The following is a 19,201-nucleotide window of genomic DNA, read 5'->3' as shown; positions in this document are numbered from 1 at the left end:
AAGGGAGCATGTGCATGGTATTTGTTACATACCTGTGCACAGTACTTGGATTTTGCCAATGCTAAGATTAACTTGATGATGGGCTGGGATTGGGAGACCAGGGGTGAGACTGCATAAATCAATCCAGTGAACTCCTTCTTGGGGGTTAAGCCTGCAAACAAAAAAAAAATAACCACACCATTCAATCAGATTTGCGAAGTACTGTATCAGCATGAACAATACAATGGATTGCTGCAGGATTATTCATCAAGGATTCCACTTTCACACTTACCCTCATCTAAGTAGTAGAAGGGGTAATCTGCTGCATGTGTTGAGTATTGCGGGAACACAAATAATCCTCCAGGCAGTTTGTTCCACATGAGTCTATTTCGTGACACATGTGTGAATATTCTATCTTTAATGATCTGAAAAGAAGCAATGAATTGGGTCAATCATCAACAGAAAAGCTACTGCCTCATCCAGTTGATTAACTGAGTACTTTCCAATGGGCTGGCTTCCTTGGTTGATTGATTTATCCTCTTGTTCCTTTCACAGTTCGAGGCTGAGCCCTTCCTTGTACCAAGATGTGTTGAGTTGGAACCTGACTATTGGAGGGTGGGGGCATGGGTTGGGCTTTAGGTGGTGCAGGGGTTTATTATACTTACCTTTCTCCTGAAGCCTGGGTTTCCATCCAATTTGGATTGAGGAGATGAAAGTCTCCCCTCTCTCTGCTGACCGTAAGTTTCTGCAGGCTCTAACTCCCTCCTGGAGGCCATGGCCCCATGGTACAAAACTGCCCCCAATTTAGAGCGGACATGGTTCTAAAACTGGTGTGCTCATTCTTAAAAGCCATAAGACAGCATACAGTGGAAAATAGTAATCTGCCAACACTGGTATGGGATAATCATCGAAGATAAAGGGTTTGATCATGTTGGAACAGAGAACTGAAAGCTCTACTCTGCAGCTGATGTATTCACACATGGAGATGCCTCATGCTGATAGCAGGCACTGAAGGCAGAACAATTTTCTTTGGCCTTACATTTCTCAAAAATTAGCCCAGAATTCAACCTTTCTCCTTGCCAATTGAGCTGCAGTCCTTTGTTACGATGATAGTCCTACACCGAATGAATCCTGAATCTCCCTTGTTAATTATTTATTAATTATTTTTAAATGTATTCAGGTGGTGGACACTAACTGGGGGGTTCACTTGTGTTCCTATAAATAGGAACAGGCAGGAACTGTGGTCATTGGGTTAGACCGTGCATGTTTGCAATGTATATCTCTGTAAATAAATATTTATAAAAGGGTGTAAAGATTGGCTCAAGTTCTATCCTTCACCATCTGGCATTCTGCGGTATAACACCCTTACCTCAACTGAGACCAATTGTTAATTATCAATTACCTCATCTGTGCCTTTGTCATCTCCAGACTTGACAATTCTAATGACCTCCTGGCCAATCCTCCACCCTCTGTAAACATGAGCTCATCCGAAAATTCTACTGTCTGTACCTCAGCTTGCATCAAATCCTGTTCCCCCATCAACTCTGTGCTCGCAGACCAACATTGGGTTTCGATCTGGCATCCCTGGTTTCAAATCCCTTCATGGCCTCTCTCATCCCTACCTGTGTAATCTTCTTCAACCTTACAACCCTCCAAGTTCTTTGCGCTCCTCCAATTCTGGCCTCACGTGCATCCCTGATTTTCTGCACGTCTGGATAACAACAACAGCAATGACCTCAAGAATATATATATTTTTTTGCTTTCCCTGCCCAAGTCCCTTGAGCCTAATTGTAATTCACTAACCTGTCTCTCTCTCTCCCTTTAATGAAAATTTGGATGCAGAAATCTTAATGGTTGATGGCATAGATCAGAAAAGAATTAAATTCGGAATCCATTGTTTTGCAATATAAATATTTTACATATGAAATTCATGCAGGAGCAATCCTTTGTAGCTGCATTGGAGAATTGATAAACATTACACAGGAGTCAAACCACCCACTTGATCTCATTGAGTTTCTCAAAGCATCCGGGGGAAATGAGTGAACTTCAACACTCCGGTTACCTGCTGACCTTTTCCTAAGCTCCATAATCAGTGTGCCAGTCAAACATTTCCTTAATCCTATCAACCAGAACTAGTCAAAGTGGTGTCTTCATCAGCTGAGCAATCGGGCAGAAACAGGAATTTTACTGTGCACATAATAAATGGATTGAGGAGCCCAGCTCAGTCAATTCTACGGTACATTGAGTTTAGAATTAAATCTATTCAGCACCACTTCACAGATCGAGAATAATGACTCTGAATTTATTGTGGGAAGTGCAACAACTAATTGATTAATTGACCGTTGATCAACTTAAGGAGTCAAGTTTCTTTGTAGAAAGGCTGCCGCTGTCATTGGTCAGAGTATCACCAACTCTTTCTCCTCCCTCCCAATTTGGCATAGCTTCATTAAGTCCTTACTGCCATGTGTGAGTGTGAGTGTGAGTATGAGTGTGTGTGGGTGGGTGTGTATGAGTGAGTATTTATATGTACATGTATGTAGGTATGCATGTGCGTGTGTGCAGGTGAGTGGTGTGTGCATGTATCAGTGCATGTTTGTATATGTATATGTTTAGGATGAGCGTGTGGGTGCGCATGTGGCAAATGGCTGTGTGTGTGTGTCTGTGATGATGGTGGTGAAGGGGTTTGAGTGTGTTTGTGTGGGAATGGGTGTGTGTTGGGTGGTAGGGATATGTATTTGTATAAGAGAATGGGCGGGTGTGTGCACATGCACCTGTGTATCTCTGCAACAGTAATAGACATTTATTCCCCTGGGCAGAAAGATGGAAACTGTTGGATAAACTTGAACAGTTACTCTGCAGAGAATTATCCCTCAGTGGTTCAGAGAATGGCACATGCAATCCTCAGCATGGAACCAAAAATGTCTAGGGTTTGACCCATGGTCTGAACTGAGTTAGTTTGGGCAGACGCTGAGTTACTCAACATGCCTCAGCACATCTGGGATAAGTGATTGAATTCTGTTAGAAAGGGGGTGTGTGTGGATGTGCGTGAGGATGGGTTCAGGAGCTGCATTGTATCTGTGGTCAAATAGCTCACTGACATTTACATATGAAGAATAACCAACTGGTCAAGGTCAAGGAGAATGCTAAAGCTGGTGGCTCTTTAATTCTACATCCCACTCTGACCTCTCTGGCTTCAGCCTCCTACCCTGCTCCAATGAAGTTCAAAGGAGCAGCATCTCTTTTAATGGGGCAGTTTACAGCTTTCTAGACTTGGTATCAAGTACAGCAATTTCAGATCATAACCACTGCTCCAGTTTTTTGGACAGCAAATGCTGGTAATGATCCTACTATTGCTATTTACACCTCCCCTAGAGCCACCTATTGATTATTTTCTTGTCACAATATCATCTCCCAGCACCATCATCTTGTTTGCCATTTAACCACTCCTCTGCCTTACAGCCTATCACAGTCTTTCCCTTTTTCTTTTTCCTTCCTCCCTTCTGTCCTTTCCTTGACTGTATTTTCTTAAATACTATTGCATCTCTAACCCACTCCAGTTCTGATGAAAAGTCAGTGATCTGAGATGTTGGACCTGATATGAACTCTATGCAAGTGGATGGGCTTTGAACGGGTTAAGATTAGGCCCTTTACATCTGTTTCCATCTTCACAGGTGTTGGCTGACCTCCCAGGTAAATTCCAGCACTTTTTGTAGAATCATAGAATCTTACAGCACAGTGGGGAACGCCCCCTCTCCAATTAGCCCGTCATACCTGTGCCAACAATTTGAACCAGCAGTCCGATTTAGTCCCAGTCCCCAGCTTTCTGCCCAGAAGCCTGAAAATTAGTGCTCTTCAATTGTATGTCCGAAACTCTGTTTTGACTTTTGCTGGAGCGATGTTCCACCATGGGGCCAAGGAAAAGCAGAAAGGAAAAGGCTTATATTTTAGGGATCAAATTATTTTTCTTGATTGGTTTAACTTGCAGGTGCAATTGGAGTTGCAATTTCAGGGTTAGCATCTGTGATGTCAGGAGGCCGCAAGCCGAGCAGGAACGGGGTATTTTATTTAAGTCATCTCGGGTTGAGGATGTTGCCAGCAAGGCTGGCATTTAATGCCCATTTCTGGTTGTCCTGAGAGCAGTTAAGCAGTTAAGATTTAACTACGTGGTGTGGGACTGGAGTGACCTGCCAGCCTACACCAGGTAGGGACAGCAGGTTTCCTTCCCGAAATGACATTAGTGAGGGTTTCGTAATCACTTTGAGAGACTATATTTTAAACACTGTGTTCAAATTCTTAAAGTGCCATGATGAAATTTGAATTCACGCTCTCACATAAGAGCTATCTTGACAATTACATTGTTAAAGTTTGTTAATGTCATGTCAATAACATTGTTAAGCTTTAAGAGAAGCAGGTAATGGGTATTAATTGTCTTTGAGCACATATAAATAGGGGACGGATGGGACACTGGGTTGTATGCGAGGAGAGCTTTGAAACTGAACAAGTCAATAAACTCTCAATAAAGGAAGGTTTTGTGTCTTGGTTTCAGCTTCACCAACTGGCTTGGATCCTATTAACAACAAGTGTGAGCCTAGTCAGCAAATGTTGCCAGTGTATTTCACTGTGAGGGTCAGCACAGTGAACTCCAAATTGCCCTCAATCTATGGGTTATATTTTAAGGTCAGCAGCAAAGGAACAGTGCTCGCCACTGCACTTAAAAGCTACCCACAGATCTTTCGCCGGCTGTTGAGCTGCAACTTGTGAGAAGAGTCATACGGACTCGAAACGTTAACTGCGTTCCTCTCCGCGGATGCTGTCAGACCTGCTGAGTTTTTCCAGCTATTTTTGTTTTTGTTTCAGATTTCCAGCATCTGCCGTATTTTGCTTTTATATAATTAGAGATTGTTTGCTGCGTGATGCCCGCTACGGGTGAACTGTGGTATGTGTGAGCAAGGCAAGCAGCAGCATTCCTTCTTCAACCAATCAGATTGAAGAATCCAATCAGACAGGCCGAACCTGAGCCAAGGGGTGTAACTTAGAATATTTATTTCAGTGTAAAATCACATTTAAAAAAAACAAAATGAAGAGAGGAAAAGAAAGTTTTAAATTTAAATTTTTTATTTAAAGCCCCCAAAATAATTAAATCCTGGGGGAATGAGGCTCAACAAATGTAAAATTAAATTCTTAACGTTACAGAGATTACTAGCAGTAATTATGATTATCATCCTGCTAAAAATACCCATTTGAATGCACCAGCCCGGACTTGTTCTGGCAAGTTTAATGAGTATCTGATGGGTAAGAACTGCAACTTCTTGCCCTTAGTATATTTAAATGCTGAATCTCTCAGCAAGATACCAGTGTATCTGTATTGGTGTGGAGGAGAAGGGTAGATCAGACAGTAACTTCCTGATTTCCATCTTTAACTGCACACATATGGATGCTGAAACTTGAACAAAAGTGACCGTCTATAGCCTCCCTGTCATTCCTATTGCAAAGCTGGGCCATCGTCCACTGTACAACAAGTACTATATCCCTGTTCCTTCACTGTCGCTGGGTCAAAATCCTGGAACTCCTTCCCTAACAGCACTGTGGGTGTACCTGCACCACATGGACTTCAGCGGTTCAAGAAGGTGCCTCACCACCACCTTCTCAAGGGCAATTAGGAATGGGCACTAAATGCTGACCCAGCCAGCGACACCCACATTCTATGAATGAATCAATTTAAAAAATAAATTACTGGACCATGGTCAGGAACAGAATAACTGGCACATTTTCTTCTCCCCACCAACCCCCAGTCCACTGGCTTCAGGTGACGAGGCCCAACTGTGGCATCTCGGGTGCTGTGGCCCTGGTTGAGGTCATGTTCATCAACTTCAAATTGATGGCTTAAAACGTACTCCGGCTGATCTTCCGTTCCAATTTGCAATATTCATATCCTTTTATTTGAAGCTGCATGTTTTATTGAAAGGTCTTATTTTCTATTTTCTTTCATGAGATACCCCACACATTGATTAGGCAATGTTCTCCACACTACGCTGCATTGCCAGTGTTTAAAGTGCAATGTGATGACAAAGTATTAAGTTCAGCCTCCTTATTTCACCTAAACAAATGCATAGTCTCACTATCTCCATTATTCTGCTCAAAGCTCCAGAGTCATTTATTATATCTTCCTCAGAATCATGTGATTGTACTGCACTAATGATTTAAATACTTTATTATGTGCCAGTTACACAACACGTGTTGTTTTGGTGTGGAGGGATTATCTTCTTGGTGATCAACACACTCTTTTCCCAATGGCTCTGTCACTGCATTCTGATAAATAAACAGCAATGACAACACACGTAAGAAAAGTAAAATTGCAAATTGAAGAGAAAGCTACTTGGCTCACCAAACCTCTGACTTTCACAGCCCATTTACATTCTATTCCATCTTGAGCCCATCCATTTATTTTCCATAGGTTAAGTACAATCCACCGATCATGGAGCCTAAAAGCTCACCACAGTCCCCTCCCCCCACTCCACCCCCACTAGGGCCATCTGTCGTTTGTTAATTTTGTTCTTTCCAGCGTGTTTACCCTTGTCCTGCTATTACCACATTCTGCTTTCTGACCTTAATACCACCATCAGCACCTCCTTTAGCCAGTACCACTACCATTAACACCCCTTTGTCCTTTTATTCATGACATCTTTGTCAATCTCTCCTTTGCCTCCACCTATCGCTGGCCTTCCATCACCTACTCCGCTCCCCTTAAACAGTATAAATTTCATCACATTTTTACTTCTCTTTAGCTCTGAAGAAGAGTCATACAGACTCGAAACATTAACTCTTGTCTTTCTCTTCACGGATGCTGTTAGACCTGCTGACTTTTTCTAACGTTTTCTGTTTTTGATCATGGAGCCTACCCTGCCCAATTACACTGCTTACGCAGTCCAAATACAACCCGCCTATTTAATTTCCTAAGGGAAATTCTGATTAAATCCTTCCATTCCTTAAATGCAATCATGCCACATTACCATGCCTCTCCTATTCAACTTTGGTTGGCTGCTCCAGAGTAACTCGAATCATCACATTCCATTGTGTATTTGATGATCTCGGTCTATACTTAGCCGTGTAACTTATCAGTCGCATCCTCCCATCATTAAGCTGATATCTATCAATGAGGGTTTAAGCAGTAGATGAGCTGTGGCAGAGGCAGAGCTGGGATGTTACGGGGCTAGAGGTAGGTGATCTTGATGTTGTTGAGGATATGGAGTGGGAAGCTTATGGTTAATTAGGGCATACAGGTTGTGAACAGTCTGGTTCAACCACAGACATTGGCCATGGGAAGGTTTGGAGGTGGTGGCTAGGGAGCAGGGTTTGTGGCGGGGACAGGAGGCAATGGCTTTAGTCTTCCCAATATTTAATTTGAGAAAATTTATCTGAAATGTTTTGTAGCTGTATGATAATGTCCCACACCACCCAGAGACCCTGATACAACAGCTAACAATTCACTCATAACAAGAATATTTAGTCTTTTTGGTTTCTATCTCAGACAAAAGGTGACAAACTGTCTCACAATTTATTCACTGTGCCTGACATATATCAGCACCACAATATATTCTCCATTACACATACATTCCATTTTTCCTTATCAGTCAACACATTATGTACAAATTTACACACCATCATGATCTCCAAGTCAAATGGCATCACCAGCGCACTCACAATACTGTGAGAGAGAAAAAAAACACTATCTGACTAAGGAATTCAGAAGAAACATTGTTACCCAGACAGTGGTCAGAATGTAAACCATACTGCTACATGGAGTAGTTGAGGCAAATAGCATAGATGTATTTAAGAGAAGGCTAGATAAATATATGAGGGAGAAATTGAAGGATATAATAACAGGGTTAGAGGAGCGGAGAGGGAGGAGGCTCATGTGGCAAATAAACACTGGCTTAGACCACTTGAGCTAAATGTCCTAATTCTTTGCTGTAAAATTCGATGTATTTTTATTCAATTGTCATAAATCAGTGGCCCTGATAATATAGGATACAGAGAACATACTGGGATAATATATCTCAAGGTGAGTGGTAGGCAATTCCCTAGTATGTATGTACATGTACTGAGACGTGCCGCATTTCAACTGTTGCACATGGCAACTTAAAAGAGAGAGAATGAAAGCTAATGATTTCCTTCTGGTTCTTGTGCTCTTGGGAAGGAGCTGGGCACTTTTTAAATTCATTCTCAGAAAGTGGACATCAGGGGCAATGCTGGCATTTATTGTCCAACCCTAGTTGCTCTGAGAAGGAGGGATGTAACTGAATGTGTTTGCGAGGCTGCTTTTGAGGGCAATTAAGAACTGGCCATTTTGGTGTTGGACGTGAGTGACATATAAGCCAGACGGGGTAAGCACGGTAGATTTCCTTTTCTAAATGATATTCAGTTTAGTTTCTATGACAATCTGACAGCTCCATCAGTCATTTTCAACTGATACCAGCTTTATCCTTGGAGTTTTTAAAGTTGAATTGAAATTCTGAAACTGCCATGGTGAGTTTTGAACTCACATTCTCTGAGTTATCAGCCCAGGCCTCTGGATTACGAGTCCAGTCATATGTGGCGGAATCTTCTGCCCTCTCTCATGGCACGTTTGGAGGCAGGGAGGGTATCTAATTGGGTGGGAGAATGACGGGTGAGCACCTCGCCGCTGTCCTGCCTCCACCCCAATTAAGCCTGGGCAGGAAGGCCTGTGGTCGATCTTCCTACCCTCATCACCAGTTGAGGCTTTTAAGTGGGCAATTAATGATCACTTAAGGGCCTCCTCCCACCCACACAGGTATTAATCCAGCTGCGGGCAGGCCTGGCGCCATGCGGACTGTTTGTTCTCTTGGGGTGGGCATGATCCCTCCTTCAAAGGCACTCAGTGCCTGATCGAGGAGCCCAGCATTGGGAAGGTGGGGTGGGGGATTGGGGTGGTCTACTGAGAGCCAACCCCCTGCCCTTAAAGCTGACACCCCCTACATTTCCCTGCACCTTCCTCCGCCACCCAACAAAACCCCCTCCCGCCATTACTTACCTCTGGCCTAGGTCACTCCACGATCTTGGGCCTTTGGTGAGTGTCTTTACTGCAGTAGCCACCACCTCCCCTGTGCCGCCGCTAAGCAAAAGAGCTTCTGGCCTCCAATTTGCCAGCAGCTCTTGGTGGGCAGGACCTCTGGCCCTAGGGTCCTGATTCTGGGGAAAGGCCTGTGGCTGGCCTCTCCACTGCCTGATTGGCTTGTGGTTCCACAGGCCTCCCCTAAAGGAGGTGACGCAGGTCTCGTGCCGGCTCTCCAGCTGACAGGCAAAATCCCCATCACCTCCACGAGATTCCATAACCACAACACTAAAGTAAGGAGCTGCCAGTTTATAACAACAACTTGCATTTATATTACTCCTTTAACATAGTAAAAGAGTCCAAGGCATTTAGGAGGATTATTAAACAAAATTTGACTCTGAGCCCCATAAGCGACAGTTGGAAAGGTGGTCAATGAGGGGGGTTTGAAGGAGCAACTTAAAAAGAGGAGAGAAACAGTTAGTCTTTAACTGACCTCAAAGAGTGTGTCTACTTGCAACAATTATGCTTTGTGGCCTTAAACAGATAAGACTGGATTATACACAGCTGCACTTTAGCAACAGGATTATACATCATGCATTAAGTGGCATAAAACTCCTGCCCTAAGGAAGTCTTGGAATATGGGACTAGGACAAGAAAGTAGAGTTCAGGTAGATCAGCCATGATCTTATGGAATGGTTGAGAAGGCTCGAGGAGCCTTGTAGCATCTTCCTGCTCCTATTCCTCATGCTCTAACTGAGCAACATGCTGTATATTACTGGGGTATGTTACTGGGGTATATTATTCAAGGGATTTTTAATGCAATGAGTGAATGGCTGTAATCTTATGACTTAAATCCTTTTCTAAAGCTATAGCTTCATTATTCTGCCTAAAATTCTGTATATTTGATTCTCCTGTTTACGTCTAATAAATGGATCTTGTGTATACGGTAGGACAAGCAGGCTAAATGAGCTAAGTGTTCTAACCAAGGTCAGTCTGCCAATCTTAAACCTTTGCTCAGTTGTCAAACCTCCAACCTCCTCTCAATTTGACAATTACAGGAAACCAGTGTTATGCTTGTAATGAAAGCCTCAGCATGTTTAATACTGGAACCAGGGCCAGAAAGCTAATTAAAGTACATGGAAGTGCAAGGCTTTAATCAACTTCGAGTCCCTTTATTATAATGAAACGTGCCAGATCACTCATCAAGACATTAGGTCAGACACATGGATGAGACAGCTGGTGTCCTTTACCAGCAACGGGAGATAATTTGGGTATTCGCCAGATAAGAGAGGTGGGGCTCTTATGTGCTGGACCATTACTGCTCACTGGCACAAACTTGGCATCAATGCGCCAAGACCTAGTTCCCAATCCACCAACTGAGCCAAGGTTGACAAAAATAATATTACCCATAAAACATTTCCCAAATGACAAAGAAGAGTTGTAAAAAAATAAATCAATAATGAAGGTTGTTTCACTCACCTCCAATGTGGTCGATACAATCTTTTCTACAGAAGAAAAATAAGCATCCCACAAGAACTGGGTGTGCTGTCGGAATGCCAGGATTTTGTCATTGTCAATAGATCTGACTGTTGATGGAACCTATAAAGTAGAATGGGAGAGGCTTTTAGTTCAGCTTGCACAATCAAGCACTGCTCAGAGACACTTTGTAAAAACATTCAGCTCCCACCATCTGCTTGCTGGTAGACTTCCAGCAGAGGCTAATTACCAGCACCATTCGCCACAGTGATGGGTTTAATCCAACAATTAGCCATGTTGCTCCTTAGCTCAAAAATCTGTCTACCCCTGTCCTACAATGGGGCATCCACAACCCTCAGATATATAAAATAAAACAGCAATTTATAGAAATTACAATTCAAGCTAGGTTTGATTAAAGTAGATTGAATTAAACGAGGCAACACTTAATTAATAACGGTTGGACACAATCCATCAAAAGGCTTCAACTTGCTATTTCAATGAAGCCCGCATTTAGGTTACAGCCTTCAGTTTCTCATCTGGAAGATGCCACTTCAGATAGTGCAGCATTCCTTCAGTACTACATAAGTGTCAACCCAGATTCTTTGCTCAAGTCCTGAAGTGAGATTTGAACCCACAATCTTCTACCTCAGAGATGAATGTGCCACCTGCTGAGCCAGAGCTAATGTCACTAGTTGGAGGTGTTACCTAATATGGAACTGAACTAGATGAGAAGGTCCAGGATGGATTCCCTAGCTTGCATTGAGTTAGCTGATCTCAGATCAGGTATTAATGGCAATTGACTTTATTGCCCCTGTACTTGGGAGGGGAAATCAGCTAGGATTTCTACAGGCCAATTAACTATTATTTAAGGGCCTCATTCCCACCACTGCCAGTATTTTACTTCTGCACTGGATCCAACACTAGTATGTACAAGTGACATTTTCAATCCTGAGAGAATTTTCCTTATTCACTCTTTAAAAACAGCAACCATCAAAATCTGTGCAAAGGAAGTGAGATAGAGTCATCCCAGTCAACAAGGGAACTGGACTTGTTTACTTTGTGGGAAACTAAGTTGTTGAATATACAATACCATTTTTATATTGGTATTGGTACCAGAAAAATGATGATACTTGGGGCAGAATCTTCTGTTCTCACTGGTGGTGAACTTGGAGGCAGGAAGGGCGTGTCATTAGGTTGGAGGGGAAATCAGCCAGGATTTCTACTCCTGATTGCTATTCAATGTCTCTTGCTAGAAAATGTGCATGTTAAGGGAGAGAACAGGATGGGTCTCAGGCACCAGAAGTTGGCTTATGTCATTGGCCTGAGAGGTGGGGAGAAAACTATGGGCAGATGGGGAAGCAACAAAGAATAAAACTTTAATCAATAATGACCAGATGAAATCAATAACAATAAACAAGGATGGTAATATCCAAACTGACAGTGTGTGTGATTGAATAAAGAATGTGTGTAGTGTTCTGTGAAATTGAGGATAGGCAGGCTGACTGAAAGATTCAACCCAATGGCCCTCCTGCTATTAACTCGTCTATCTTCAGTTCCGTGGTACAGGAAAGGTGTCCTTTCATTAATGAAGAGGTGCTGACTAGAACAAAAAGTGGGAGTCAAACACATTCAGAATATCAAACATACTTCACTAAGTGAAACAATGAACAGCTGGGACATGTGTGTAAAATGCAGAAGTAGATATAAGAACAGAAGTCAAAGAATAGTGACCATGGTTATGTTACCAGGGATGCTCATTGAACTAAGCAACATAAAGGGGACTCACCAGCCAACTAAGTGCATTCCTGGAGAAATTGAGGTAGTTAATGAGCATGGACTGGTTGGGCCGAATGGCCTGCATCTATGCTATTTATTCTATATAATTCTATGCAACCTTTCTTTTTGTGTTTTCACAAACCCTCAGGCATAACTTGTGTCAAAATGTGCCACTGCTTCTCAAAACTATGGTTATACTCCTGAACACAACATGGTTGTGAGGAGTGTGACCTAAAACTATTGTAGTTGCTAACCCACTGCAACACTGCAATTAAAATAGCATCTCTTTGACATCTCCTTGATTTTTAAAATATTATTGGGAAATAGGTGGGTCGATGCAATACAGAGTCTCACTCATCAATTTTTCTCATAAGGATCTGAGTATTGAAGCATAACAAATATTGACCAGCAAAAGAGTAGGGGTTGAGAGGAATACTGGGAGTATGGAGATGTAAAAGATGAAGAATGATATAAATAAGAACATAGCATGAACAAGAAACGCTGCCTGCACAGAGGGCTCAAGAAAGATGACTGCAATAGTTTGAGGGGGTTTCAAAGATGGAAATTGCTAGAACTCCTTTCATGGTCCTGTGCAAAGCAACACACACAACAAGAAGTCTAGGAAGGCCAGGGAAATGCTGGAGAGACAATGTCAAGGGGGCTTGGAACAGAAAGGGGTACATGTCACTTAAGTGGCCAGGCTGGTTCAGAACCAGCAACAACGGAGTGATTTTGTTTATCATCACTTCTGAGTGGACAGACAGTGTTTTGGTACAAGTAATGAGTTAGGAGCTATGACTAAGTGAATAGTTTTGCTGAGTCCATTCAGTACCTGGACTTACCTGGAGTAGGAGCCTCTCGTCACCCACCACAACAGCCTTGCTCCAGTCAATGACATCAGAGAAAGGTAGCTCCCAGCCATTACTGAGCAGAACCGGGATACAAGCAGCCTAGGATGAAGCAAAAAGAAATAAACTTAACTCAATAACTGAACATTGTTTTTCATAGATATACAGTGTCAGGAATTTAAGGATCCTTTGGTTGAGACCAATCAACTCAGCAGAGACATCTGGTTTCTCACACTTGACTGTGCATTTATCAAGTGACACCATCATAGGATCGTCCAGGACAGTTTCAAACATCTCTGCTACCTTTTCCAACCTCTTTTAAAGAGGAGCCTCAGCATTGGACCCTTTGAACTGAACGATGGGTCTGAAATGAGAAAGTCATTCTTCTTTCTAAGAGTTGTGAAAACCCTGGTATTTAGCAGGGAGTCACATAATGCATTATCTCTTCACAACTTAACCCATTATTTATTTATTCTTTTTGGTCCTCATCATGTATTCAGTTCAAATAGTATTGAGAAAGCTCCATTAAAGAAATGGGCTCCAAATCACAGACTCATTGCAGCAGACAAGTGACAGGAAGGGAAGGGAAGGAACATTCACTGAGCTTAGGACTGCCAACATTGGGAGGGTGTATTCTTGGAGGTGTCATCACATGACCTCTTGCCTTCAACCACCCCATCCTCGCAATCACTGCCATTGGTCGCCTGACACCCATCCTCACGATGCCCCGCCTTCCTATGACCAACTCATCATTACTTGATTGGGTGATTCTTGACTGCCAGTCAAACAGCCTTTCACTCCTAGCTCCAATATTTTTAGAACTAATAAACAGGAGTATTCAAAGAAGATTAAAAACAAAACACAAATTGTTTGATGCCCCTATGAATGTTTGCCCCAGCTATGCTTACAGCAGTGTCTGGAGATTAGACTTTCATTCCTGAAAACCTCAGGGCAATTCTGGACGATTGGCAACTCGAACTGAGTTGCTGTCAGACACCTGCCAACTCATGGCAAATGGCCTACTTCCAGCTTTGTCACGAGCATAATACTGCGTGCCCACCGAAGCAAGAAAGTCCAAAACAATATAGTGATTTGCTGAGGAACTTAATACAAGGGTCAATGTGCTGAGTGTGGGACACCACCTAGGTGGAGGAGAGTAAAGAGAGAAGCTGAGGTAAATCAAGAAGTCCTGGGTAGCTACTCAAGGGCAAGCTTGAGGTTTAAAAGGTTATAGAATAAAGGAGGAAGGGAAGAATAAGGGAGGGGAGGTGTTTCACAGCTTTTGATGCCTTTGGAACGAATGAGTCAAAAAAGATCTGCATTTTTACAATGTCTTATCATGTCCCTCAGAAACATCTCAAAGTGCTTAGCATACGATAAAATGCACTCTCCAGTCACTGTTGTCAGGTGACTAAAGACAGAGACTGTTTTGTGTTTCACAAAATCCCACAACTACAATGAGGCAAGTGACTAATTAATTTGATTTTTTGATGTTGTTGGTTGAGGGACAAATGTTGGCAGGGACACAGGGCCAGAACTCACTGTTCATCTTTAAATAGTTTATTTGCTGGGAATATTGATGTCCCTTTCTTCTATTCAATCTTTCTAACTCAATTGTTTTCATCAACGTGAAAAAATAATCCAGTCAGTGACAATTTCCATTTCCTTGCTCACGAGGTGGTGGCAATGTCACTGGACTAGCAACCCAGAGGCCCAGGCTAATGCTCTGGGGACCCAGGTTCAAATCCCACCACATCAGATGGTGGAATTTAAATTCAATCAAAAGCTAGTCTCAGTAATAGTGACCATGAAACCATTGTCGTAAGAACACATCTGGTTTACTAATGCCCTTTAGGGAAAGAAGTCTGCTGTCCTGGTCTGGCCTACATGTGACTCTTAAATGGCTTAGCATCAACTACCACGAAGCCTAAAAGGAATGAAAATGGATGGACTGCCTGGCTTCTGCCTAGGCACCGGAAACAACAATGGCACACGCAGCCCTGCTGACCCTGCAAAGTCCTCCTTGCTAACATCAAGCAACAGTCTGACATAATCATGCTCATGGAATCATATCTTACAGGTAACGTCCCAGACACGGCCATTGCCAGCTAATGAATCAGTGCTCCTCCATGTCGAACACCACTTCAAAGAGGCACTGAGAGTGGAAAGGGAACAGAATGTACTCTGGGTGGGGGACTTTAAGGTCTCTTCAGTGGAGCTGTTATGGCACTGTTTGTATATGAAATACTGCCATATGTTTAAATTTTATTGTGATTTTTTTTTTAAAGATCTTTTTAACCAGCAGTGTGAGGTGTCCTTTTTCTTCCTGACCCCACCCCCTTCATTTTTCCTTCTCCTGCAGCATCCCTCCACCAACCTCGAAGAGCTGGTTTATTCCTGGGTGAGGGACTTTAAGGTCCATCACCAAGAGTGGCTCAGTAGCACCACTACTGACCGAGCGGGCCGAGTCCTAAAGGACATAGCTGTTGACTGGATGTGTAACAGGTGCTGAGGGAACCAACAAGAGGGAAAAACCTACTTGACCTTGTCCTCACCAATCTACTTGTTGCAGATGCTCTGTCTATGACAATATTAGTAGGAGTGACAACCGCACAGTCCTTGTTGAGATAAAGTCCAGCCTTCACATCGAGGATACCCTCCATTGTGTTGTCTGGCAGTCACCACCATGCTTAATGGGATGGATTTTGAAAGAACCTAGCAACTCAAAAGTAGGCATCCATGAGGCGCTGTGGGCCATCAGCAGCAGCAGAATTGTATACAACCACAGTTTGTAACTCATGGCCTGGCAAATCCCCCACTCTACCATTACCATCAAGCTTAGGGATCAACCCTGGTTCAATGAAGAGTACAGGAGGGTATGCCAGGAGCATAACCAGGCATTCCTAAAAATGAGGTGTCAACCTGGTGAAACTATAACACAGGACTGCTTGCATAGACAGCATAAGCAGCAAGTGACAGATAGAGCTAAGTGATCCCACAACCAATGGATCAGGTCTAAGCTCTGTAGTCCTGCCACATTCAGTTGCGAATGGTGGTGGACAATTAAACAACTAATAGAAGGAGGAGGTTCCATAAATAGCCCTTTCCTCAACGATGGGGGAGCCCAGCACATCAGTGCAAAAGATAAGGCTAAAGCAGTTGAAACCACCTTCAGCCACAAGTGCTGACTGGAGTCCTCCTGAGTTTCCAGCATCACAGATGTCAGTCTTCAACCTATTCAATTCGCTCCATGTGATATCAAGAAATGGCTGAATGCACTGGATACTGCAAGATCTAAGGGCCCTGACAACATTCTGGCAATAGTGCTGAAGACTTGTAGAACCAGAACTAGCCACATCCCTAGCCCAGCTGTTTTAGTACAGCCACAACACTGGCACTTACCCAGCTATGTGGAAAATTGCCCAGGTATGTCCTGCGCATAAAAATCAGGACAAATTCAACTTGGCCAATTACCACCCTACCAGTCTACTCTCAATCATCAGTAAAGTAATGGAAGGGATCATCAACAGTGCCATCAAGGGGCACTTACTCAGAAATAACATGCTCACTGAAGCTCAGTTTGGGTTCTGCTAGGGCCACTCAGCTCCTGACTTCATTACAGCCTTAGTCTAAACAGGGATAAAAGTGCTGAACTGAAGAGGTGAGGTGAGAGTGTCTGCCCTTGACATCAAGGCCGCATTTGACTGAGAATAGCTTCAAGGAGCCTTAGCAAAATTGGAGTCAATGGGAATTAGGGGGAAAGCTCTCCAGTGTTTGGTCATACCTAGCACAAAGAAAGGTGGTTGTGGTTGTTGGAGGTCAATCATCTCAGTCCCAGGACATCACTGCAGGAGTACCTTAGAGTAGTGTCCGAGGCCCAACCATCTTCAGCTGCTTTATCAATGACCTTCCCTCCGTCATAAGGTCAGAACTGGGAATGTTTGCTGATGTTTGCACAATGTGCAGCACCATTTGCAACTCCTCAGATACCAAAGCAGCCTGTGTCCCTATACAGCAAGACCTGGGCGGCATTCAGGCTTGGGCTGATAAATGGTAAGTAACATTTGTGCCACACAAGTGCCTGGCAATTACCATTTCTAACCAAACAGAATCCAACTATCTCCCCATGACATTCACTGGTATTACCATCGTTGAATTCCCCACTATCAACATCCTGGGGGTCACCATTGACCAGGAACTGAACTGGACAGGCAATATAAATACTATGGCTAGAAGAGCAGGTCAGAGGCTGGGAATTCTGCACCACGTAACTAACCTTCTGACTCCCAAAACCTGGCCACCATCTATGAGGCACAAGTCAGGAGTGTGATGAAATACTCTCCACTTGTCTGACTGAGTGCAGCCCCAACAACAGTCCAGAAGCTTGACACTATCCAGAGCAAAGCAGCCCATTTGATTGGCACCCCATTCACCACCACTGATGCACGGTGGCAACAGTGTATACCGCCTGCAAGTTATACTGCAGCAACTCAACAAGGCTCCTTCAACAACACCTTCCAAACTCCGAACCTTTATCACCTAAAGGACAAGGGCAGTGGATACATGGGAACACCACCGCCTGCAAGTTCCCCTACATGTAACACACGATCCTGACTGCGAATGATATCGTCATTTCTTCACTGTTGCTGGGTAAAAATCCTGGAACTCCCTCCCTAACAGCACTGTGGGTGGACCTACACCACATGGACTGCAGTGGTTCAAGAAGGCGGCTCACCACCACCTTCTCAAGGGCAATTAGGTATGGGCAAAGAATGCTGGGGGCTAGCCAGTGACGCCCACATCACGAGAAAGAATAAATAAATAAAGCTCTGTAAAATGTTTGACAACTGACAAGTTTCAAAATAATGAGATGTGTATCACTTTGGCTGTCATAGCAATCGTGGAAAAATGGCACTGAAGCAAAAAAAGTACAGTATAACCCTTTGCATTAAATGTAGGATTGCTTAGCAATGTGCCAAAGAAGAACTTCCACAAATTTGCCTTTTTTTTCTTCATTTCTTTTCTTCATTTCAAAGCAAGAAACATTAGAACATAAGAAATAAGAGCAGGAGTAGACCATATGGTCTATTGAGCCAGCTCCACCCGTCTCTTTGATCGTGGCTAATCTTCGGCACCAAATCCACTTTCCCACTCTCTCCCCATATCCCTAGATTCCCTGAGACTAAAACTCTGTCTAACTCAGCCTTAAATATGTTCAATGTTGGAGCATCCACAACTCTCTCGGGGTAGAGAATTCCAAAGAATCACAATCCTTTGAGTGAAGAAAGTTCCCCTCACCTCAGTCCTAAATGACTTAAATGATCAGACCCTTAACCTGAGACTGCCCCTGTGTTCTAGGTTCCACAGCAAGGGGAAACAGCTTCTCAGTGTTCACCCTGTTGAGCCCTTTCAGAACCTTGTATGTTTCAATGAAATCACATCTCATTCTTCTAAATTCCAGGGAGGTACAGACTCAATTTAATCAGCCTCTCATCATAGGACAACCTTCTCATTCAGGAACCAATCCAGCGAACCTTTGCTGTACTGCCACCAATGCAAGTAAATAATTTCTTAAATATGGAGGCCGAAAATGCACATAGTCCCCCTGGTGTCGTCTCACCAAAGCACTGTACAACTTTAACAAGACTTCTTTATTCTTTTACTCCAATCCCCTTGCAATAAAGGCTGACATCTCATTCACCTCCCTAATTGCTTGCTGTGCCTGCATGCAAAATTTCTGTGTTCCTTGTACAAGTACACCCAAGTCCCTCTAAACAAAAATATTTACAAAGCTTTAAAACATATTTTAAAACATATTCTGTTTTTCTCTTCTTACTACCAAAGTGAATAACCTCACACTTCCCCACATTATACTTCCTCTGCCACTTTGTTGCCCACTCACTTAACCTGTCTATATCTCTTTGCAGCCTCTTGATGTCTTCCTCACAACTTATATTCCCATCTAGCTTTGGATTGTCAGCAAACTTAGATGTCGTATTCTCGGTCTCGTCGATTAAGCCATCAATATAGATTGTAAATATCGGAGGCC

The 19,201-nt window shown here is 43.2% G+C and overlaps 1 protein-coding gene across 1 annotated transcript in view; it reads right to left on the bottom strand.

Moving 5' to 3' along the window:
- LOC144696014 (exostosin-1-like) overlaps window positions 1–19,201 on the bottom strand; it is a 286,811-nt gene that overhangs the window by 49,588 nt on the left and 218,022 nt on the right. Inside the window, exons 3-6 of the mRNA XM_078567185.1 lie at window positions 13,147–13,254; window positions 10,532–10,651; window positions 272–404; window positions 33–151 (exon numbers count right to left, since the gene is read on the bottom strand). Of these exons, the coding sequence (XP_078423311.1) occupies window positions 33–151; window positions 272–404; window positions 10,532–10,651; window positions 13,147–13,254 (480 nt within the window). The remainder of the gene's footprint in view (window positions 1–32; window positions 152–271; window positions 405–10,531; window positions 10,652–13,146; window positions 13,255–19,201) is intronic.

This window comes from Cetorhinus maximus, chromosome 21 (assembly GCF_964194155.1).
Source record: "Cetorhinus maximus chromosome 21, sCetMax3.hap1.1, whole genome shotgun sequence".
In the NCBI taxonomy this organism is placed as follows: domain Eukaryota; kingdom Metazoa; phylum Chordata; class Chondrichthyes; order Lamniformes; family Cetorhinidae; genus Cetorhinus; species Cetorhinus maximus.
The sequence above is the reverse complement of the archived record's forward strand: the minus strand, read 5'-3'. Positions and strand labels throughout refer to the sequence as shown.